Genomic DNA, 24,874 nt, shown 5'->3' on the forward strand with positions numbered 1-24,874 from the left:
TATAGTCAGATATGATTTGCTTTATTTTTTTTGTACAACTTAAGGCAAATATACATTACAATCAAACATATCTTTTGATTTCTACAAGGAACCATTTCAGTCTTTGGTTTAAAGAAAATAAAGGCACAGAAAGGTGCTTTTTGCTCGCCAGCACATTAGTTATTCCGCCCTGACTTAGGGGAGGCTTTCCTGTGAGATGATACCATGGTATGTTTGCAGTGGCCGTACATTTGCACTTGCTGTCGGTTTGAGTGTGTTTTGAGTGCGTTATCACGCTTTACTCAATAGGAATGTTCTGTGACTCCGAGTTTAAGCAATACCTCCGAGACTAGACTGAGTTAACAAATAGCCAGCCATGTCCTCAAAAGTCATCATTGGTAAATCAAGGTAAAAGGTGATCCTCCAAATCACCTCCCTTTGCTGAGAAGATCCATCCTAATCAGGATCTTGGAGGTAATGCAATTCTAAAGCCATCACAGATAAATCAAAGAAAGAACATATAGACTCTATTTAAACCTTTTGCAAATTAAGGGTAATACCTAGATCCTGCTGGCATAATGACGAATATACACTTCAATTTCACTGTAAAACTTTCACTCATCGCAAAAATCTCACTAATTAAAACTCAAATACTCTTTGCAATCAATTTCCAACCATTTATAAACAACTAATTTATTAAAAGAACGGACTCCAAGCTGGTGTTGTAACAAAATTTCCTGAGGAGGAGACTAGAGACCAAAACAAGCACATAAGAACATAATGTTAAAGGAATATATTAAATGTATGACTTTAGACTTGGCTTTGGGTGAAAAACACGCATCCTTTGATAATGAGTAGCAAATTATTAATTTGTACTATGAACATATCTAGAAACTGTATAACAGGTTTCATGACTTTTTCTTTAAGGTCACTTTAATCTGCTACCAACATAAACAGGTATGAGCATAATAAAGTACATCTATCTGAAACGTATAGCTTTTGAATAATAAACTTGCAGTCCTGCTGCAAACTCTGCTGTCAAAACAGCTCAGCTCTTTGAAAATGAATGTCACAAGGGGGCTCTTGTGAGCTTAAGGTTTTCGTCCTCAGATCGAGTATAGCATTAATCCTTCTGGGAGCCATTTCTCGATAGCCAAAACAGTCTGTGTGTTCTGACGAGCTACAGGAACAGCTGCTGACAAAATGAACCAAGCAAATACAAGGTGCATAAATGTTAAAAAAACGAACCATGTCAAGCTCTTGGGATCAATATTGATGCTACAACCTGCACGAATCATTCGCTACTGGGGTGAATGTCAGGCTCACTGAAGACGACTGGTATCGGGCAAACTGAATCCATCTTTTTGTTAGAAAAAGGGATTTGGTTTAGGGCCTTTCTTAACAGACTGACAATGATGTAAACACAAAACCACCTCCCAACTAACCTCTCACAATACTATCCATTAAAACAGAGAGGTGCAAATATATAACCACATTTACATGAAGACACCAACACCAGGTCAAAATATCACAATATCTGAATGATTTACATTAGTGTAATATCCTTTCGTTGGCATCAATGACACCTCTTTAATAACATCTGTAGTAAAAAAATACACACTGAACTCAACACTTACCAGACAGCTTCCTTGACTGTGTGATAAACACAGAATGATAGATTATTTATGTCTATTAGACAGCTTTTCTTGGCCTCTTTTATAAGGCACAATGGTAACGATAGTCCCCCTGAACAGAAGATGCAATGCTGCAGTCTACGCAATGCAAAACATCTAAACAAAAAAGGCATATGTTTAGGCAATGTGGCTTAAACAGCACTGGATGAATACAAAAGGCCAAGATGAAGTCCTTAAACTTGCATTGGTTAAACATTTCTGGTCTTATTGTTTTGAAATGTGTAGAATTGGCACAGCAACATTCATCTCAATGTCCAGCCATGGACGTGGCTGATTGCTATCAACTTCGCTGTATAACAGGTCTAGCTTTCACACTACTTCCAGTCCAAACAATCCCAAAAACACTGCTTTACAGCCCCTTTGTTTATAGGTCTTCAGAGACCGACACTGAGGAAGAACTGACAAGTGAAGGGACAACTATTTTGGTCACTCAACAATGTCAATGTGCAAAACGTGAGCAGAGTCGCTTGGCAAAACTCAGTTCAGGGCAGGAGATGCAGGATCAAGTGTCGGTTTGGATTTTCCTTTCGCTGGTCTAGTGTCTTCCTCTGCACCCTGATGTACATGTGCATGTGTCTCTGATGAAGAGGACGTGGAGACAGAGAGAGAGTGGCAGGTGCAGGCCTGTCCTCTGTCTCTCTCTCCCTGAGGTTAAAGCATGGACATGCTCTCAGGCTGGTGCTGACTGGCTCCACTAAGCGATTCCATTTTATGGTCAGCTCTAGAGCTTCCTAACCTGCCTCCTCCAGCCAAGACCATCATGGTGTTGCTGGATATGCCAGCAAACTCAAAGGCAAACGTGCCATAAAAGAGCATGATGATGACGCAGAAGACCCACTCAAAGATGGCCGACGCATGCTGCAGGACAAAGCTCTCCTGGACGAAAAACACTCCACCTGGAGGACAGAGGAGTTAAGGAGTGCCAACACTGAAAAATAGAGGCTCACAGGAGCCGCCCCATGTTCACTGAACTATACTCGGAAGCAATTCCACAAAAGTCTACAGTCATGTGAAAATGTTTGAACATCCCTTGTCAAATTACATTTTTTGTTGATTTTCTAGCCTGTCCAGGGTGTTTCCTGCCTTCTGCCCAATGACAGCTGGGATAGGCTCCAGCATCCTCTGCGACCCAGAAGGATAAGCGGCATAGACTGTGTGTGTGTGTGTGTGTGGATTACATGATGTATTGATACACATCCTCTACAGGGAACAAAGTTAAATATGGCATTTTTTCCTGCAAATTTAATAAACTTAAAGTTTATTAAGTTGTTTAACATGAGTTTAACGTAATATAAAAATAAAACATAAAATATAAAATGGGCCATAACAGGCCACATTTTTTGTTTTTTTTCCCCCAATATTTTCAATTTAGCAAACAAACAGTAATTGTGTATTGCAATGTACAGAAGTGTGTTCTCTGTAGAGGATGTGTGCTTATTTTCATTTAGATAGACATACAATTTCACCAGGGCGCCCAAACTTTTGCATATGACTGTATATAGGTAGACACAGACAGACAGATAAACAGACAGTCACACAGGCATATAGAGCATGGCAAAATGGGAGATTTGTGAGGGGTAAAATAAGAAAACCATTCAATTTGTTGAAAAAGGGAATAATAGTTGAATAACTGATTATAGAAATAATCAATAGTTGCAGTTTGGGGGAGGCGATATGAGAATAAGTGTATATCACAGTATTTTACACTGTTAAGATGATAACGACATTACAATCTGCAAATTATATTAATAATATTAATCATATTAATAATAATGCTAACAACTGTTGTGTCAATTTTATGATAATAATACTTATAATTACATATATTTTGTAAGCACTTTAAAGTTCAAGGTTCCTTAAAAGCTGTATAAAACCAAACACCACGAGACAGTTTGCAACTAAAAAGCATTTCTTTACATTTCTTTATTAAATACTACCACACTCTAGTAGCTTCTTTTGGGAAAAGTTCTGTGATTTTTTCCTCTTACAGCCTCTCCTCCTGATCCTTAATTCAATTTACATTCAAATGGTCTCTAAAATAATATTTCACCTTTTGCTGTATCTAACAAAAGGCAGCTCGCTATTACACAGTTCCAACGTTTACTGCTCAACACTGCTTGTTTTGGGTTAATCGGAGAGGGCCAAATCCATAGCATGAGAAAATGTCAAATCTACTAGTATAATAAACTGGTATACCAGTATACCTCCTACCCTTAGTTATGGTCCTATTACAGAGATTAGTGGAGAGCAAGCTTGCAAAACATAGATCAGCACAGAGAAGGATACTGAGCACCAGCGCTACGAAAGCCAGCAGGGTCATGATGAGGCGGAAGTGGCCCATGTTGTATTCGCCCTGAGTCTTAGCGAGGCGGTAAGTGAGCGCTGACTGCAGACACACAAACAGCATGCTGGTGGGAAAAGCCACACCGGCCCCAACGTAGTGCAGCACCTTTGCATTATCCACCTGGAACACAAACACAAAGAGAACAGAAGCAGAGTGTGAGTTTTTACAACAGCATTCTTTGAGTAAACATACAGACGGGCAGCTCCAGTATGTAGCCAAACCTGAATGAATGAATGAATGATGATGAAAGAAGAGAAGCTAAAAGTAAAATGTCTTACATTTAAGCTACAGTGCTACACACTGTTCATTTTATAAACACTGACGATCAAAAGTTTGGAATCACTTCTCATATTAATAACTGCTATTGTTTTATTCAATAATGATGGAAATAAGCCAGACACCAGGAGGTTAAAGTTTTTGTGTTTTAAATCATGAATAATACTGTGTCTCATAAATAATATGACTGTATTTACAGTAATTTCTTGGTAAGTCTCCCACCTGGGATTTGATCACCATGTTGCAAATATGAGCATTTTGGATGTTAATTTTAGTATAACTTCATTCTCAATGTTTTACGATGTTTTTACATTTATCTAGAACTTTCAAAAAAAATGTATTCAAAAACAGTAATTCCAAAGTTTTGAACTCTATTGTACACAAGTACCATGGCTTAATGCACAATGTAAAGACAAACCATTCAATAACACAGTTTAGCAATCACTGGGTTCTGAGACAGCTGGCAGGAGCAGTAAGCTGAAATAGCTGTTAGAAACAGGCTTCCTCTAGTCTAGAGAAGTTGCCAAATGAGCCGCAAACATTTTCCCCAAAATTACCCTGAAACACAGCGCGGCACAAATGGTAATTACTGTTTGCACAGACTTGCATTTCTGTAGCTGCGAGCTATTTATGCTGCTCAGTGCACAAAGCTGTGCATGAAGATCTGAAGGCTGAGAAAAACAATCAGTATAATTCAAGCAGATCTGCTTGATGCTCCTCCCCCCATGGTAACTTCACACTACTTTTTAGTGTAAAAGCACTGACATTTAACAGGTTTAACACATCAAGTTATCTGTTTTGATTAGGAGCGGCACATGTACATGCACTGCTTCAACCTTACCAGCAGAGGTCAGCAGAATTCACCAAATCAAATAATAACTCCCAATTCCTCAGACACTCAGTAACAAGTCCTACAGCATCTGCTCAAATCTCTCACCCTCATAGGTGTAAATGAAATCCCTTCTGCCAATGCATGTTCCCAGTGGTGGTCACACATTATTAGGTGTAAAGTGTGCTGAGTATGTACAGTGGGCTCAGGCTGCTCAGAGACCCCACAGTGGTTTAACGTCTCCTTGTCCAGCGGCTCTCAGCTACAATGCACAATGGAGCAGATTGTGATCATGTGACCCAGGCCACAGGATCATGCAGAAGTTTCCTCCCACACTGAGTCTGTACTGATGTGATAAAGCACTTGCAGCCAATGAACCATTAACCCGCCACAGCAGAATTCAGAGATTTTAGCCAGGTTTACAGGAAAGGAAGCATATCATAAAGTAAACAGACCTACAGTCCAAAATCAACAAGGCTGCTATTGCAGTTCTAAGATATTCAGTCACAGCTATTTGTTTTTTTTATTCAGAACAGAAACGTGTTAGAAATCTGAGGCAGGAACTGGTTACATAAGTCCATGTGTGCAGGTCAGTTTCTTATGCTGCTCAGTCTCAAAGTGCCTAATTAGTGAGGGGAGGTGGGGGGTGAAAAGTCTCTCTCAGACATACTTGCTGTAACATGTGGCTGTTTGAACATCAGGTCTGGTTAAATATAAGCCTCTTAAGTCTGTCTCAGCAGACTGTGCTACACAACAAGTGAACGATAGGCAGCAACACATGCATCAAGAATATCTTGTCTAGACCACGGGAGTAGATAATGGCATTTAAAATAGCAGCTTGCTTGTATAGCAGATAGCTATTGTGTATTGCTCAAGACAAATGCCTGAAATGTCATGTCTGAAATGCCATGCTGTAGTTTGAGTCGGACTAATCTGTCAGGACAATTCAAAGCTATGAGCAAAAAGAGAAATGAATGGATGACTATTGATTTACACAGAAAGCCAGCCAAGAAGGCTACATTAGATAAGTGCCTGTCATTGTGTACATCCATCTCTATAGGCCTGGCTTTCCTTCAGCGCTGTTTCTGGGGGCCATGGGAACGTAAGAGAGAAAGTGATCCACATGCTGGCAGGTGGAAGCAGCAGTTTGCTTTGGCAGGCTGTAAATGTCACCAACTACGCGCTAGCTAAAAAATGAGACTCCAGCACACACACACACACACACACACACACACACACACACACACACACACACACAAACAGTAGTCGTGCTCACAGTGGTCTTCCTATTAAAATATACACACAGGTTTTTGAACCAGTCCAAAAAGTTTCAGCAGGTTAAACATTTCAGGGGCAGCACACACTGAAGACTGAAGCTGTGTGTGAATAAATGTTTATAGGGGACCACACACACACACACTGAACCCACTCTCACACACACACACACACACACACACACACTGAACCCACTCTCTCACACACACACACACACACACACACACACTGAACCCACTCTCTCTCTCACACACACACACACACACACACACACACACACACACACACACACACACACACACTGAACCCACACACAAATATATACAGTTCAAAAACAAACAGGAGAAACAAGGCAGATGAGAAAGGCAGGGAGGGAACAGAGAAAGAAAGAGACAGAGAGAGACAGAGAGAGAAAGAAAGATAAGTATGGAGGATAAGGGAGGGGGAGAGAAATATAAAGAAAAAAAGGAGAGTTGGAGAGAGAGAGAGAGAAATGTGGAAAGAAATTGGGAGAGAAGGAACAAATGAGAAAGTGAGTGAGAAAAAGAAAGAAGAAGTAGAGACAGGGAGAAGGAGAGGGGTGAGGGATAGAGAGAAAAAGAAAGTAAAAGAGAAAAAGAGGTAGAGTTAGAGAGACAGATAGAGACAAAATGATGGGGGAAAGGTGAAAAAGAGACAGAGAGAAAGAGGTAGAGAGAGGCAGACAGAGAGTGAGAGTGAGAAAGAATGAAAAGCAGAGAGAAAAGAGAGAGAGAGAGAGAGAGAGAGAGAGAGAGAGAGAGAGAGAGAGAGAGAGAGAGAGAGAGAGAGAGAGAGAGACTGAGTGAGTATGTGTTAACGTGGCAGCATGTTGAGCGTGTACAGGCAGGCAGGTCTGTTAGCGGCTGATTCTCCTGCCCCTCCCCATGACACCTGTACCTGCACAGCCCCTCTATTCCTGCTCCAGAAAGCCTTTCATTTCTCCATTCCTCCCTTCCTTTTAATCTCCTCTTCCTTTCATTCCTCTCTCTGTCTCAGTGGAACTCTACCAGATGATTCAAAACACAGCGTCTCAAGAAATGCCTATTTATAAGAGTTTTGGTCACCGCGAGTATACAGCCGAGGGGCTGCATTATGTAAGCTCCTCTGTTTGCTAATGGGAATAATGTGATTCTCATGCTGTCACTATGTTGACGTTCTGCATGGTGAGCAGAAGCGGCGGAACTCTCTAGAAGAGCAGGCGGGTGGGATGATGAGGTGCAGATGTGGTATCCAAAACTCGTTTCCCCTCTCTGGCTCCCCTTCCCGTCTGATGTGTCTAATTCCAAGCTTAACTAACACACACGCACACAAACACACACCCACGCAAACGTGACTCATACACACACATATCCAGTAAATTTCCCTCAATTTCGCAACATGTATGATTCTACAAAGCGGGGTTGGAAGGAAGGGTTTCATTTTAACCTCACTTTCATTTTTACTTGTTCACCCATAAGAGCTCTGCTTTCCCAACAATACTGCCCCTACAGTTACAACCGTCATTTTACTATCATTCACGTAATTCATGACCAAGTTAGTGATGTAGTAAATTACATTTTCATTCAGTATTACATTCTGTATTGAAAGGTTTGAGTCTGCAGTTTATTTTCTGTTTGAATTTTCTTCTGTTCTTCAGTGCAGAGCATGTGAGCAGTGCAAAGTGGGAGCAGAGTGGGAGCAGAGTGATTTTGCTCGGAGCGCGGAGCAGCTTTTCAGAAAATTGGAGTGTCAGTGTCCTCTCTTGCTCCAAAATTGCTCCAGTATTGCTCCATCTCACAAGCCGGACAATCTCTTTTATCCACACCGACTACTTCTGCGTGACATGAGTGATGCGGCAGTGACTTTACAGCTCACACACGACGGCCATTCATACACAGCATCTGCGCAAATGTCTCCACAGACCTACATACTGAAAATTCTCACCAATCTCAGCAAAGTTCTATAGACATTAAACTTAGTCTCATCCATTTTGCTGTGACAATCTGCTTCAAGCCTATAACTTCTGAAAAAAGCCTGTATAGCACAGGATGTTTAATTATTTCATTAATTATATAAATTTTCATTTTTTATACTGCAATTAATGAAATAAACTGTGTAGTGTCTTGTCCATACATCCATAACATAAAAAAATATCGATACGAATGGATCATATGGAGTGGACATGGAGCAGGCTTTTTCTGACATATGAGCAAGGAGTGAGCGAAGAGCGGGAAACAGAAAACCTGGAGCCGTTCTGGAGAGGAGTGATTACAGAAACGCTTTGAGCGAGGAATGGAAACATCTGCCGCTCCACTACAATCACATGCTCTGCTTTAATCCTATAACTTAGCCAGTTAACACAGTTTTCCATGTAGTTACTGAATAATAAACCTCATGTAATAAGCATGCGAATTTTAAGAGGTTACACAGAATTTCCTATTTAATTCTATGAGTTGTGAGAAATAATGAATCAAATAGAGATGTATACACGCCATGATGTTAGTTATGAATGAGAAATAATGAATCAAACTGTAAGAGAGGTATACATGCCACGCTGGAGTTGATACCGTGATGTAATGAGCTCATTAAGGCACAGATCATTCAGACACGAAACATCCACAATTAAAACTCACTCAATCCTGACAACAGCTGATGTAACGCTGAAAATGCTTTGGTCTTAACTCATAAACACACTTTGCCACCCATCTTTTAAGAACCAAAGCGAGGGTGCCACTGTATTCAGCTCCCCCTCTCATGGCTCGGGACATTTTGTTTGGCAGCAGGAATCTCTACTCACATTTCAGTCAGCTCTAACACGGCTTGTACTGGAGCTCTAAAAGGCAGGCAATGGCCATGTGACTTCCTTCCACAAACAGAGCGGCGCGATGAGACTGGTTCTGTCTGTACGTTCCTCCCACCAGGCCACGTGTGGACGGGTTCCACAAACCACACTCTCACACACAGACGAAAGGAGGACCAGCCCATTCAGACTTAATGGCTTGCAGATTTCATGCGTTAAGACCAAATGTGGAACTCTCCCGCGAGGAGCCACGCACTGCTTTCCACACACTGTAAGGTCCTTGGTTTGTCGAAACAACCATACATGTGCACAAGTGACCAACAAATTTTCTTTACAAAATACTTTACTGGAAAAAAAAGATAAACCAGGAAGCGTTTAAAAAGACTTATTTAAAATATTACACAGTACCATGCAAAAATCACCTTTACTTGATTTCATTTCCAGTCAAAACAGTCATTCATGTTACAAGAGGTATTTCTGATAAATCCACAGGTGTTTCTGTCCATCCTTCTACTGTGAGAAAACAGCTCAACACGGAGTCTGAAAGGATGAGTTGCTGAACTATCACTGAAAAAAGCAAGTGGACAAAAAAAGAAAAGAATTTGCAAAAACATATATGCTGGTGTCCTCACAACAACGGACTGACCAGCGGACTGAGTCCTCAACATCATAGAATCTGTTTGAGATTACTCGGATCATCACAAGCAGAAAATAGAACCAACTTCTAAGACTTCATGTTGGAGGTGTGGGAAAATATCCCAGCAGATTTCTTTGAAAAACGGAAATCAAGTCTCCAGGAAAGAATGGAAGCTATAATAGAGGCAAAGTGTGAACACACTGCTTAGTTGTTGAGGCTTCTGGGTCATTTTCTATTAAATATATCACTGCTGTTGGAACAAAACCTTGTATCTCCAAAATGAGAACTTCACAGGAGAAGGAGAAACATACTTTACTTGTAAGTCAATGGAACCAGACTTTTGTCTGGGTAATTTTGGGCCATTTCTTTTGGTCCAGTCATCATGAAGTTCAGCAATAATCTAAAGGACAACAGGCATTTTCAAATTATGTCAAAAACTGAAAAAAAAAACAAAAATGGAGATACGAGGTTTTGTTCAGACAACAGCAATATGTTTTCTGTTTTCCTGAAACTGAAAAATGAATATGAATATGTACTTAATGACTGTTTTAATTGTGTTTAATGGTGGTTTCTGACCTTTGCCCAGAATTTAGCTCTTTAAATTGTAAATATGATGATATGGTAATTAATGTTCAATATGACCAGGGACATGAACTGACAAGGTAAAAAGGTAAATTCTCAATTCAAGTTGACGTTAAATTATGCATTGCCATCATTTTAACTACTCACTGATTCATCAAGAAGGCAAATTTTATCATTCTGAATATTCCCAAAATTAATGACAGACACAATCTTTAAAACACTTGAAGGAGGAGAAAAGCAGAACTTTACAAACTTTAGTGAAACAATTTTGTGGTAATATCAGAAACTCAACACGGCCAATGTGAGACTTAATAAATCTTAATAAAGCTGTGGAAGTCAGTACTTGTGCCCTCTGCTTCAATACTGCAGCAAAGACTCAAACACAGACCCATGAAGAGAGGGTGAAGAACACACACGTTTCAAACTTTGTCTTTCTCCTACACACACACACACACACACACATACCCACACACACAAACTGGTGAGAGTGCATAGTTAAGACAGGGACATTTACATTATCAGGACAAAAACTTGCTCTCCCCCCTTGTCTCTATGGCAACTGGCCCATAAAAACCTCTGTCTGATGTCCCCATTGGCCGACCTCCCTGCATTGCTCGCAAGCTGGGCACCCAGCCAAGCGTCCAAACATTTCAGCTGCCTAAAACTCTGTCCCTAACCAGCCAGCATTCATGAATTAAGGTAAAAGATGTCCATCCCTCAGAGTGAAACACTGGGCTCAGCTGAGCGATTCTCTCTTTGTCTGAGGGGATTACACAGGCTGTCTTACAAATCAATTAGCACCAGCACTGATCTAATGACCCAGGAGAAAAAGTCCACAGAGAGAGCGAGCGAGAGAGAGAGAGAGGGCGCTCTGCCTTGGCTGGATGAGTGAATTATAGCTACAAAACACCGAGGCAATAATAAACCCAAAACACAAACCTAACAAACTTACACAGGCACAGAACAGTGTGTGCTTTAGCAGATTAAAGATTAAAACAGGACTCATGACTTTACACTGAAGAATGATGTTTCACAATAAGAAGGCTTTATCTGTCCCATGGTCAGACAGTGTCCAGTGGCAGTCAGACAGTATGACCCATCAGAGTGGAGTCACAATAAACCAGAGAATGCCTTCTGGGGCACTTACGGAGTTATCTCTTCTGCAGTGATGCGCTATAGACTGTAGGGCTGCACGATATACAGCCATATGTAAAAGTTTGAGCACCTCTGGTCAAATTACATGTTTTGTTGATTTTCTAAGTGAAAATAAGTTAACACATCCTCTACACAGAACACACCACACTTCTGCACATTTTAATACACAATTACTGTTTATTTGCTAAATGTAATGTATTGAAGGAAAATCACAACATAAAATGTGGCCTGTGTAAAAGTTGTTTTATTTTTATTAGTTTATATGTTAAAATGCAGCAAATTAATAGGAATAGCTTTGTGCACTATAAAGGATCTGTAATTTCCCCAAATTACCTTAAGGGGCCTTCATTGAAACATCATTGTGCTAACGTTTACATCATCATTATGCGACAGGTGCCATGCTTCTGAACAGTAACAACATGTTGAGTGGTTAAATGTCATATAGACTAGCATTACTCTTATTATTAAACTGGGTTTATTTGTACTGAATATTGCAAGAAGTACCTTTATTTTCCTTCTTCTTGTAATTCGGCCATCACCAAAAACTGTGGATTTCAGTAGTCTTGTCATGACTGCTGAAATCCATGGTAGAACTAATCCAGTTAGAATAAGGCAAAGGACGCTTGCTTCAAACAAACAGTACAGACAATCCATTTGAAGCAGTGTGAGAACCCAGTGAATATTATATCAGTCCTGTAAACCCTATTGGCTCCTTTCTGGGGCACTTATTTGGTAGTGTAGTAGTAAGGCAGGATAAAAGCAGTGAAGGCAGCACTGGTCTTACCTGGAAGTTTCCCACCATGATGAGACCTGCAGAACAGATCCAGCCCGTGGAGAGACTTGCAGTGTTTAATACGCAGTTCTGGTGCTTCTCAATTACATGAGCATAACGAAGCAACACAATCACCATCACTGGGAGAGAGAAAGAGAGAGAAAGAGAGAGAGAGAGAGACAAAGAAAATGTTCAGGAGTGTCAGTTTGTATAATAATAAAACAAATGTGATGTGGAAGACTGTACAGATGCATTTACAAGCATGCATTTATTTATACAAATATTTATAAAAACATGGACTGGATGGAAACAAAAAGTGAATGTAGTTAGAGATTCACCTTGTAAATGCAAACAACAGTATTTTCGATACTTAAAAAACAACAAAAGTATGCAAATACACACACACAAAAAATTAAATTACAGCATTATACTTTACCCAGCTGGCTGTGCCACTAACACATTTTGTTCCATTTCTATCCATGTTTGACAGCACTCCATTATCTTAGTAGTAGTTAAAGTGAATAATAATACCATACTGTTTCTTGGAAATACTGCAGTGTATGCATGGTTGGGTTTAAAAGTCAAAATAATTGCCAAGTAAAATCATCCAATTATAGAGCATGTCACATTTTTATGTTCAGAACGCTTTAAGATGTCATACGAAATCAATCCAATGTTTACAACCACAACTTTTCCTTTTTTTTACTTTGTTCTTTGAAGATCTCTTAAAGGGGATTTCTACCAATTTCCACAATGTCTGCATAATTAGCATTATTAAGATGAAAATAAACTCATTCAGAGTAGTTTGATGTGAAAGGCACTGTTCTAGAGACACTTACCAAGTCAGAACTGTTCACAGCAGTGGTGATAGGAATCAGATATGTGAAGAGTTTGATGCCTCCAAATGCTCTCTCACAGAAAGTTATTACATGATATGGGTTTGAACACGCTGCCTGACAGCTGAGACATTGTTTTATGATCATTCTGAGATAGGGTTTTGGCCTAAAAGGTATTTTTAAAATCCATTCATGGCAGAGAGGCACATGCTAATGTTTTACCATGATAAACATTACAGACAGTATAAAAACTCAGAAGGCACAGATATGTTCACAGTTTGATTTAGATAGTAAATAAAATGGCTATATTAGTGCCGTAGACATCATGATTCCTGTCACCACAATGTAAAGCAATCTGAGTCAATGTTTCTCTGCAATGAACCGTTTTACATTAAAAACTTGAAAAATAGAATTTTAACAAATTTCGCAAAAAATGCAAATCTAACCCAGCTAAGAAAGAGCCACACTGTATCAGCAATAACTGTACATCAGGGGACTTTCCTGCCTCCTACACAATAAAGATGAATATCAGTTTAAGGCACAACCCTCAAAAGAGTGCTTAATAGCCATTGTCTTCACTTATCAGTGTTTAATCTTCCTGTGTGATGTGCCAGCAGGAGAGAGAAAGTGGGGGTGCACTGGCATGTGCACGTTTCAGCATGGCCTGATCCTGCGTGACAAAAAAAAAATTAAAATAACGTCTACTGTTCCTCTAACCAGAACCTATTCATTGTTTTCCTGGAAGAGCAGGGTGTGGGGTGGCTTCGGAAAGAGTGGAGAGCTGTGTGTGTGTGTGTGTGTTCGGGGGGTGTAATGGGGCGGATCTTTATGTGCTGAGAGTCGTCTAGCACGGTCTCGGTCGCTCCAGCCTGTTCCTCTGTTTGCTCTGCTGGGTTAATGCTTAATGCTTAATGAAAGCTGACTGGAGCTGCCCAGCTGGGGGGTGAGCATGGGGACAAATCACCCCTCACACCATAACGGCCCATAACGGCCTCATCAACCTCACACGCTGAGGGAACGGCTCCAGAATTTTCAGACACAGAGCCTCGATGCCTGTGTTTGCCAACAGCTGAGAATGAGACAAACTGGAATACAATACGCTGCAGGGGTGCGAATCTCAGACCTCACAACAATTTGATTACAATTCTTTAAGAAACAACTCAAACGATGAAATCTCAAACCATGATTCAATTTGGTTATTTTGGAAAAAATCTGAATTCATTCTAAAAATATGCCAAATACATAAATATGTCTAGAGAAGCTATTTACACAGCAGTTGAACACATACAAAGAAAACAATATGCAAGGCTTATTTTGGAAGTTTTGCATTAGGAAATAGCCCAGTGTTTCCTATAGGTCTGAAGTATACTAAGAGGAGCATCTCAGGTGGTCTTTTTACTTAACTGGGTTTTCAAATAAGACATGTATGGTTTGGAATTTAACACAAGGAGCTGGTATCGTGTCTTATGTTACACAAAGTGTGTCCCTGACACAAATTATTTTGGAAATTGTTAAAACAACAGAAAATCATTTGTAAGCTGTTATAATGGGAAAACACACTGGGCTACAAATAAACTTCGGGGGACTGCTCAAGTACTGCCTACATATAGAAAACAGCAATAGCCTGAAAACTTTATTTTGGCCAAAAAATGAGTCCATGTTCATGATATAAATTTGATTATAACATGGAATAAAGTAGGAATGCATGGTTTCATTGGAATCATATCAATATGGGCAATGACTGCCTGAAAAAACTTTAAAAAAAAATTTACATTTTTTAAAACATGTCCACACCAGCAGCGTTTTCGAAAATCTTGACTCAGAAACGCTCACATGAGAATGTGAGCCCAACAGGAAGCAATAAGACCCCACAAAATTTGATGTCATACACCTCAAGAAGAACATTAGCTATTAGTTAGCTAGCATGCACCAAATCCGAGTGCACTGCAAAGCTAAAGCAGAGCTATTCTAACAACGTGGTGGCGGTGTTTTTACAAATACAGGAGACTTTGCCCTGCAGGCCATCAGACCTCCATAATTCAATTTTTCACACAGATTCTAATCCGTAATTTCATGGAAAATAAAAGCTTAAAAATGTGACAGAAAAGCCTACTGCTTGTCGTGTGGGCGGGGCTTTAGGCGACACAGTGTTCTTTTGCTATATATATATATCTTCACTATATCCACTATATACATTTCACTGCGGCGGCCTGCCCAGCTTCAGAATTTTATGAAAAGTCATGAAGTCACAATTACAAAACTCTGCCGAGGGCTTTTAATTTGAAATGATGGATACAGGAAGTGAAGACATGCGGTGACGTCCAGAAGAATGTATTTTACTAAAAAAGCAAAGAAAACTTAGCCGTATGTTTCTTTTTTCTACAGCAAATGGGTTTTGGGCAGAAGGACGCTAGCATTACTGCTACTGAGCGCTGACTGGTTGGCTTGCGGAGCAGCTCATTGGATGTTTGCGCTCACTGACGTCACAGACATACATGAGATGTTTTAAACTCCTATAACTTGAGTTCAAAAGTGCTTAAAAATATAACAGCGATGTTAAAATGTTTTATGCTGTCCTGTATTCAGGAAATGAATGTATTCTTTTATATTTAAAAAAATGTTTAAGCATTTATAAACTATGATTTTACTCAAATACTCATTTTACCACATTCATTTTGGACATTCAGTCATGATGTCATGCAGCACCGGCAAAAGTCGGATAATTATTATGAAGTACTAGGCCAGCTAACCTAACATTAATGTAAGTGAATTCAGTGAATCATAATACCAGTAACGTTACTTCAGTTAATGTCAGTGAAATAATTACCAACAATATTTATATTGGGAAGATTACTTTTGAAATTTTAAGTATAGTACCTTCTGATATGCATCCCTCCGGGGAGGGGTGGTGATGGGGGAGGTTATGCTAAAATATCAGCATTTTTCATTTTATTGCATTTGTAACATTTCTCCATAATGCTAAACCAGCCAGATCTTGTCCCATGTTCCACATTTTATGCACTGTATTGGAATCGGCCAATATGTACCAATAAGTACATCCAAAACACTGGATACTGCCATCGGCCCACAATTCCCATAACAGCACATCCTAAGGGAGAAGTACCACAAAACCCTTATTCCTGAGAACGTGTGTGGGCACCACACACTTTCCTGACAAGACCTAAATCATTTATAAGAAGTTAGGTAAGTTACAAGCATGGAAAAACAAACTACATGTCTTTAGGGCTTGGAAATTATCCTCTTTTTTCTTTTTAACCAAGCCCAGCTGTAGCAGAGAGAGAGAGAGAGAAAAAGGTAATGCTTGTTTACTCCATTGCATTAAAGTCTCGACTGGAGTCGGCCCTCAGGAGCATCCACTAAACAGATGCTGGCAGTGGCTTTCTCTAGTGAAGAGGACGCACAGCGGATACAGTCGCAGGAAACAAATCCAGCACACACAGCAATTCACAAACGGCTAAATTTATCTGCGGAATGACGACACCGCAGGACTCTTATCGCTGACCGTAATATGATGCCAGGGCTTGACACACTTTATCATGTCTTATCATTCACACCATAGAGCACCAGCACTAGAGCACCGCATTCTAGCCTTCAGGACAATAACCACCGCACCACCAGGCCTATTTACTGAAAGCAGGGCAGCAAGGTAATAAAAGGTCATGAAAGGTCACTGATCTGCAGTGTGAACCTGGGCACATGTGTGCATACGCACTTCCCAGAGCTGAACTCCTTTCCTCAGAAGGCAGCACACAAAGGGGGTGGCGGGGCTGTGGGCCACATGCTGCTGTTGGCCATCAGCCATCATTATTTTCTGACTCTAAATAAACACAGCGTTGCTGCCTTCTTTAACAGAGGCCAAATGGCTGAGAGGTTGAGTCAACAGAGCCGGTGAATGACCCAGCGAACGGTCACTCAGACAGGGCCACTGCTCCTCCACTAGTCATAAGCCACCCCTTCATCAGCCTTACACTTACGCAAACCCATTTAATAACACCCACAGAAAATTTGCTGTCACGTCTCCTGTGACTGCTTGAGGTGCATTCAGAGAATTCTCCATTCAAGCACATTTCTGAGCCGACAACATCACTGCAGTAGCATCTGCGAGGTCATTCTGGCAGCTGAGGCTGATGCCTTCTGACTGAACGCGTGATAATGTTCAGTGTAAACACATCTGCACTTTACTGGAGCTGTTAAAGCCGTGCTGTGAGTGTTAATAACGCTGACAGCAGGCATTGTGTTAGTCACCCACTTGGTGCGTTAACTACCCTGTAAAGTTGATAAGACAGATTGTGGCTGGTGATCTTTCATGGCTGCTGCTCCCATGGAGTAGACACTGGCTCTCTAACAATGCCAGCCCATGGAAAAACAGCGTCATTTCATGCATATACTCTAAAGAGAGGCCTGGGCAACACAGATAATAGGCAAAAGTATCCCATTAGGATGGCAGAAAGACTGAAATTCACCTTTTACTCAAAGTATAAAAATTGAGCACCCCGACTACTCAAATTAGAAGGAGGTGAAAGTTCTTCAGTGGCAGTGGTCACTAACCCTCCACCTGGAGATCTACTATGTTGCAGACTTCACCCCAACCCAAATCTAATACACTGCCTTCAGCTAATCCTTAACTGCTGAAGGCAATAATTAGATGGAACAAGTGGGGTCGATTAGGGTTGAAACTAAAGTCTGCATGAAGGTACTGTTAGACCTCCAAGAGCTAGTTGATGACCAATCCGTTATCTAGTTGAGCTAGTTGATGACCAAAACGGATAATGGATATCTGCATAACAGCAGTTAAGGACAAACAAAATGTCAAAATAAATGCAGAAAATAATTTACCTTTTTAGGTGACAGTACTGGTGTTACACCAGTTTCTCACAAAAAGAAATATGTCTGAATTGTTTTTTTTTTTTATTCAAAAATAGCCAAAAGACATTGGTAGGTTGCCAAGCTGGATGAGTAAAGGAGGCTGGCATACTAGGTGTAAAACACACACACACACACACACACACACACCAGGACAAAATCTTGTAACTCCATTTGTCATTTCTCATATTTTGACACGATTTGAAATTCACGATGAATGGACCAATAGAAATGATCCAAATTTACTTGGAATAAATCATTTCTATATTAACTTGACTAAAAACAAGGACTTTTTCCTTCTTCTGCAAAAAGACCTTGATGGAGACACAATATTGTGAAGGTGTACTGATTTTGAACATTTTGACTTTGATTGACAACATTAAATAATTAAATAAAAAACTCATTTTTAAATTTTTCAAAAATAAAATTCCAAGGCTTTTTGTAGCCCACCCTCCAAAACAAACAAGCAAACATTGTCTACAGTCCACTACAGTGTAAACACAGTGGCTCCGATTAGGCCTGTCACAATTATTACATAACTTCCTGATCACAATTATATAAGATGACCACAATTATTATAAGCAGGCTGCAGTAATTTTCACAGTCATTAGATTTCATAGTCATTTTATGCTGCAACAATCAAAATTTGAATAAGGCTGAGGCAAATAAATGTAAATAAAATGAGGCCTATGAAAACAAAACAACTTGTAACTTACAGTGAGTGATGTTTGTTTATTTGTTATTGACAGCTGTGTGATTGTGTGCACACAACAGTGTAGATCATTGTTTAGCTACTAAGTAAATAAAGCTAGGAGGCAAGGTGGCCGATAAGCCAATTCAGCTATTTTAGACTTTAATAGCTGCATACAGTGAACTATTAAATCATGAATCAAATTTATTTATATATGTCATGTCATCAGCTAAAGTTTCATGACTGTGACCGGCCTACCTTTGGCCTTATTTGTGTATTAAGCATATATATATATATTTTTATTCTGAATCTGAAAAAAATAAAAATAAAAAAATAAAAATATATAATAATAATAATAATAATAATAATAATAATAAATTGTGAGGAAATTGGAGATTTCAGGATACATTCACATGTTTCCTAAAGAACTGAATCAAATCTTTGTAAAGAGGTTTACTCCATTAGACCCTGATGTATGTCTAGAAATCAGTAGCACTGTTACACAGCCGTTGACAAACACTGGCATCGAGGCTCTGTTCAGAAAATTCTGGATCTGTTCCTTCAGAGTTTGAGATTATCCGTCATGAGTTAGGCCATTATGGGCTGTTACAGTGTAAGGGGCCATTTTAAACTGAATCGCCGTGAGGTCAGAGATTTCCACCTTTGTATTTACACACAGGAGGAAGATGGCCTTTGATTTAGGCCTTTTTCTCTCAGTCCAGCCAGGAAGCTCATGCTGGAAAAGGAAAGAGAGAGAAGCAGTATTTTTTGCAGCCTGATGACAGCCTCTCTGGGCGTCTCCACTGGCCTTGGTCAGCTCCTGCAGCGCTCTCTACATTGTTTCATCTTTGTTATTGTGTTCTAATGTTGATGGATGTTTCCTCCTGTGCCCTACTCATTTTAGTGAAAGTTGCACCTCAGACTGAAAAACAGTGATCATTATGTAACTTGCAGCTATGGCGAGCACATGCAGCTCTTCAAGGGAAACACCATGAAAGATATTTACTCTGCTGGCAGGCGTAGTCTCAGCTGTTTTTTTCCTACAAAACTCTTTCCAGAGGTCTCCCTGCACACAGTGTAAGCAACTAAATTAAACTTGTAATATTTGAACATAGCTAAGGCATAAATCACATACCACAGACCTGCCAGATGTTTCATAGCAGCATTATATAACAAGGAAGAGGAAAAACAAAAAACAAAGTGCAACTTTCTGGTATTGTTGTAAAAAGTGCTGCCCTTTCCTCACGGAACAGGGAACAGTCGCTCATAGTGATCTAACCGGACCGACTGGCCTATTCGCAACAATACAGGCCTTCAACCCTGAGTATGGGCCTTTACTACCAGGCCAAACTGACCAGGTCATAGGTCATGTTTCATCAGCAACACTAAACAAAAGCCTTTTCCCTTCTCAGACAGGCAGCGCAGTTCACACCTGGCTGTAATCGACTTGTTTACATAACGTTTCCCATTCAGTAACGAACTTCCCTCTTCTCAGGTCACCACGCAGTCAAATTTAGCCTGATGTTCAGGTTCTACAATGAGGGCCTGTTGTTGATCATTCATGGGTCACCTGTCAGCTGTGAAAGAATTAAACCCTCAGATCCTGATAAAAGGTGGGTGCTAAAGATTTTTTTTTTGGCAGCTAAGTGCAGCGCATGCATGATCTCTGGAAGATATGGCATTTGCTTCTCTAGCACTGTGATGATAATGATGTAATTGTTTTCTTGTTTATCAGTGTTGGGTGACTCTTCGTTCTCTGCACTGTGTGATCTGATTCCTGCTGAATTTCATGATTCATCTTCATTGCTGTGCAGATTACGCCTGATAAACATGGACACAGACACATGATGATCACATCAGCCACTTACTTTCAGATGCTTTGATGCAAATGTCATGAAAAAAGGTCTGCTGAAGCTCCAGAGCGGCAGATTCACTTATTAAAGCTTGGACCATTGTCAACTTGGAGTGCCTACCAGTAGGTTAACCCCAAATTATTTCTTGGCATAAACTATAATTGGCTTTGTTTTGCTTTGTTGGTCCATTAGGAGCAGTAAATCTCCCATTCACTCACACATACACACATAAGGATGAAAGATTATTTGCAACAAGTGTAAATTTCAAATTATAAGAGCTGCAATTTAATTATAGCTTACATTATCAACAACATTGCCTTTAGTTTTAAATGAGGAAATGTAACACGACAAGTAGGCCTGTAACAATTATTACATAATCGTTTTTACATGATCGCAATTATGTGAACTGATCACAGTTATTTAAGCTGACCACAATTACTTTCCACAGCTTTATTCTTTTCGTACTTTATAGTGGGTTGAGGTAAAACAGAAAATGTTGAGGTAAATGCATGTAAATAAAAGAAATCAGAAAATGTATTTACTAAACCATGTCATGGGTCTTATGAAAACAATAAAAAAAAGGAACTAAAATCTTTTGATAAGTGTTATAATAACTTAGGGGGTGAGTAACGTTTGTTTATTTGATGTTTGTTAATAACATGTTTAGAAGGCAGCAATAAGTAATGATTGTTTATTTGAGTTTGAGCTGTTTTTGTCCTCATTTAGGAGCCGCTGAGTATCGACAACTACGAAGCAAGATAGCAGCTAATCTGGCCACTTTAGGCTTACTAGTTGAACACAATTAACAAAAAAGACAATTAAATCTTAAATCAGAACTATTTACATGGCAATAAAAAGACTATTGAAGTTTCAAAATGTTTTTTTGTCATGGAAACATATTTACATATATCCACCTATTCAAAAGATTTTGATTGGCAGTTTATAACTGAAATTATAAGGAGCGTTTCAGCCCAGGTTGTTTTCTGAACAAGGCACAATACAGGGCAGCCAATCAGAATAGAGCTCATTTACAAACCCAATTCCCAAAAAAGTTGGAACAGTAAGTAAAATACAGACAAAAACTGAAAGCAATGAAAAAATCCTTTTTTAACTTGTATTCAGTTAAAAAAGTGCAAAGATATTTAAAGTTTTTACAAAGTCAGTTTTTTGTATATACCTTTCCCATTACTGCTTGATAACAATTCAACTGCTCAGTAGTCTGGGGTCTCATTTGTCTCCATTGCATACTGTACATCATAACACACCACACATTTTCAACTGGAGACAGGTCTTGACTGCAAGCAGGCCAGTAAAGCACCTGCACTGTCACAGTACAAAGCCCCCTGTTGTAACTTGGGCAGAACATGGCTTGACATTGTCTTGCTGAAACAAGCAGGGATGTCCCAGAAAAACACGTTGTCTAGATGGCAGCATATGTTGCTCCAAAAGGCGTATGTACACCTCAGCGTTAATAGTGCCTGCACAGACATGCAAGTTACAATGACAGACACTGGCTTTTGAAGTTTGTGGTGGTAACAATCAAGATGATTCTTTTCCTCTTTAGCCTAGGGAACACAACATCCATCATTTCCCAAAACAGTCTGACAGGTGAACTCATCAGATATACAGATTTCCACTTTACATTAGTCTATCTCAGATGAGCCTTAACTCAGAGAAGTCTGCAGTATTTCTAGGTGTTGCTGATATATGGCTTCTGCTTTGAGTCCCGAGCCCATGTGGTTATATTAATTACTGAAGCATGTCAGTTTTAAATGCAGTGCCATCTGTGGGATCGAAGAGACTGATAATATTCTGCACCATAGAGGGTTAAATAAACAAAACCTTTGCAAGAGCTCTTTGAGGAACGTTGTTCTTAAACTGTTTATGCATGTTTTGGCAAAGGAGTGAGCCTCGGTCAGTCCTTGCTCATAAAAGACTAGGCCTTTCCTAGATGCTCCTTTTATACCCAAGCATGACTGCATCACCTGTTTTTGAACATTTTACAATGATTCCAGTCTTAAATTACCCCTTTTCTACTTATTTAAAATGCTGCAGGCTCGGATCAGATTAAGAATGAGCATATTTTTACAAAACATAATAGAGTTCAAAAGGTAAAACATTAAGTACTTAATTTTATACAGTTTCTCATTTAAATACAGGTCAAAGTGAAACTGCAAATGACTGTATTATTTGCATTTTATCTACTCCCCCCAACCTTTTTTGGAATTAGGTTTGTACATTTATCAGTGTTAGAGGCAGAGTAACAAACAGTTTGTTCAATTCTAAGGGATAAAGAGGTTGGAAAATGGCAATGTAAAAATGTATGAGGATTGTTTTTGATGAATAAATCCACACAAATTTATGAGTGGATATGACAGGAAAAATATAAAAACTGGACCTTCATTTAGAGAAAAATCACAATTTAAATTGCAGTCATAAAAAAAAAAAAATCATAATCAGATATTTTCCCCCAAGTCATTCTGCTACACACACACACACACACACACACACACACACACACACACACACATACACTGAGTATGTATGGCAGAGCAGGGAATAACTGTCTGAATCAGCAGGGACCTCTGTTATTCAGAGCTGTGTCAATGTCAACTAGCTGTATTACATCATGAAGCCTGGCTCCAAAAGCAAGACAGAGCGGGCGGCAGTCTCCCAAAACCACACACACAGAACAGCTACCATTTCATCACAAATACCCTGAATAGCCATAAATTTAAACAGAAACACAAACCACCATCTCTATCGCCACAATGCGTTCGTGTTTTTCCTTATATGGTCTACTATGAGCTATTATTAGTTTGTAGCCCAAACAAAATCTAAACTATTCTTTAAAGGGTTAAAACGAACTGCAACAGGGCAGAAAGTGTCAGAATGACCTCTGTGTGATGTGCAGCATGTTAAACACACACTCACCCATGAAGGATCCTGTGCTGCAGATTAGACTGAAGAAGCAGCTCTCCGGGGGCAGCGTGCCACACTTACTGCAAAGAAAAATACATCAGAGCAAGGGTTAAACGCCGAGCTTCTGATTTTTGCAAAACATTGCGACTGAGATGTAAACTCAATGTAAAAATTAGGATCCAGTGGCTGGTTGCATAAAACATCAAGTGTTTAAAGTAAATGCTTAAAGGATACATTAAGTGCTGAAACATAGACTTAGGGTCTAAAACTCAGTTTAGAATTATGGACTTTTTTTCCACTTTCCACTGAAACAGTTCTTAAACTTAAGCAAAAGCTTAATGCCATAATTCCCTTAAGACGTTTATGCAAATCACCACAGGCCTGGAGTTTTTTGGCTAAAAAGACCAGCATATCCACTTTTTCCGGCTTGAGGACTGAATGCTAATCAAAGTTTGCCAGACGCAGAGTTAGTTGTGGTTGTGTTGTCATGTTGTACATGTATATGTCAGTAATGTAGGTTATAACAAAAATTGCAGCCGTTTCTATACAAAAATCTTTCAGCCATACATCATGGGTAACAACAGTAGTTCCAGAAAACTGAACAACTGCATATGTCATAAAATACTTTTAGATCAATTCAGACCAATTATAGATAGTCTGTACAACAACCACCAGTGTTTAGTAACTGCATAAACTGCACACTAAAAAGAAAACCAGCTGTTGAGTGGCGCTAGTTGAAAGTACTTGGGTAAGGAACTACGGCAGGTGTATCATGCCTGTACAAAAAGCTGCCTGTGAACATTTTAGGACCTTCCACATAGTCAGGTTTCAGACATCAGACAGCATCACGTCTCAAAAAAAACAATGTCATATTGCAGCTCTGGTACAATTAGACATCAGGAATTTGTCTCGTATGAATTAGCCTCTGACAAAAGACATCAGGCCAAGCGGCCACATACAAAACAGCCTCTAACAGTAAAGTTCATCTGACCCTCACAAAGCTGTTCTTTCTTAATAGGTTAATTACAGCTTCATGGCCAAATTAAAGACGACAATTTACTACAACTACATCTTTCCCTGAACTGTGCCATCATGTTCTAATTTCACAAAGATTCACCGCTTTGTTTGTTGTGTCCATTGAGTGTTGGGGACCTTCACAAAAAAATGCTGCAGCTGGAAAATGCAAATGCTTTGTGGAAAAAAACAAAAGGTGGAGCAAAGAAAAGAAACTTTCCTGCACATTTCCACACCGTCCCAAGTAAAAGGACCATGTTACCATCACAGGCCCACAAACACCAAAGCAAGGGTTCTTGTGATGAACCTATCATGGCAGTTGATCAAACCA

The 24,874-nt window shown here is 39.6% G+C and overlaps 1 protein-coding gene across 2 annotated transcripts in view; it reads right to left on the reverse strand.

The window, feature by feature from the left end:
* zgc:154058 (uncharacterized protein LOC795538 homolog) overlaps window positions 1-24,874 on the reverse strand; it is a 38,181-nt gene continuing 13,307 nt past the window's right edge. For both annotated transcript variants that reach the window (XM_036573987.1, XM_036573988.1), the window contains exons 5-8: window positions 23,542-23,609; window positions 12,356-12,483; window positions 3,960-4,137; window positions 1-2,569 (exon numbers count right to left, since the gene is read on the reverse strand). In XM_036573987.1, the coding sequence (XP_036429880.1) occupies window positions 2,325-2,569; window positions 3,960-4,137; window positions 12,356-12,483; window positions 23,542-23,609 (619 nt within the window). In that variant the 3' untranslated portion in view covers window positions 1-2,324. The remainder of the gene's footprint in view (window positions 2,570-3,959; window positions 4,138-12,355; window positions 12,484-23,541; window positions 23,610-24,874) is intronic.

The sequence above is a fragment of the Colossoma macropomum genome, unplaced genomic scaffold (genome assembly GCF_904425465.1).
Source record: "Colossoma macropomum unplaced genomic scaffold, Colossoma_macropomum, whole genome shotgun sequence".
Classification (NCBI taxonomy): domain Eukaryota; kingdom Metazoa; phylum Chordata; class Actinopteri; order Characiformes; family Serrasalmidae; genus Colossoma; species Colossoma macropomum.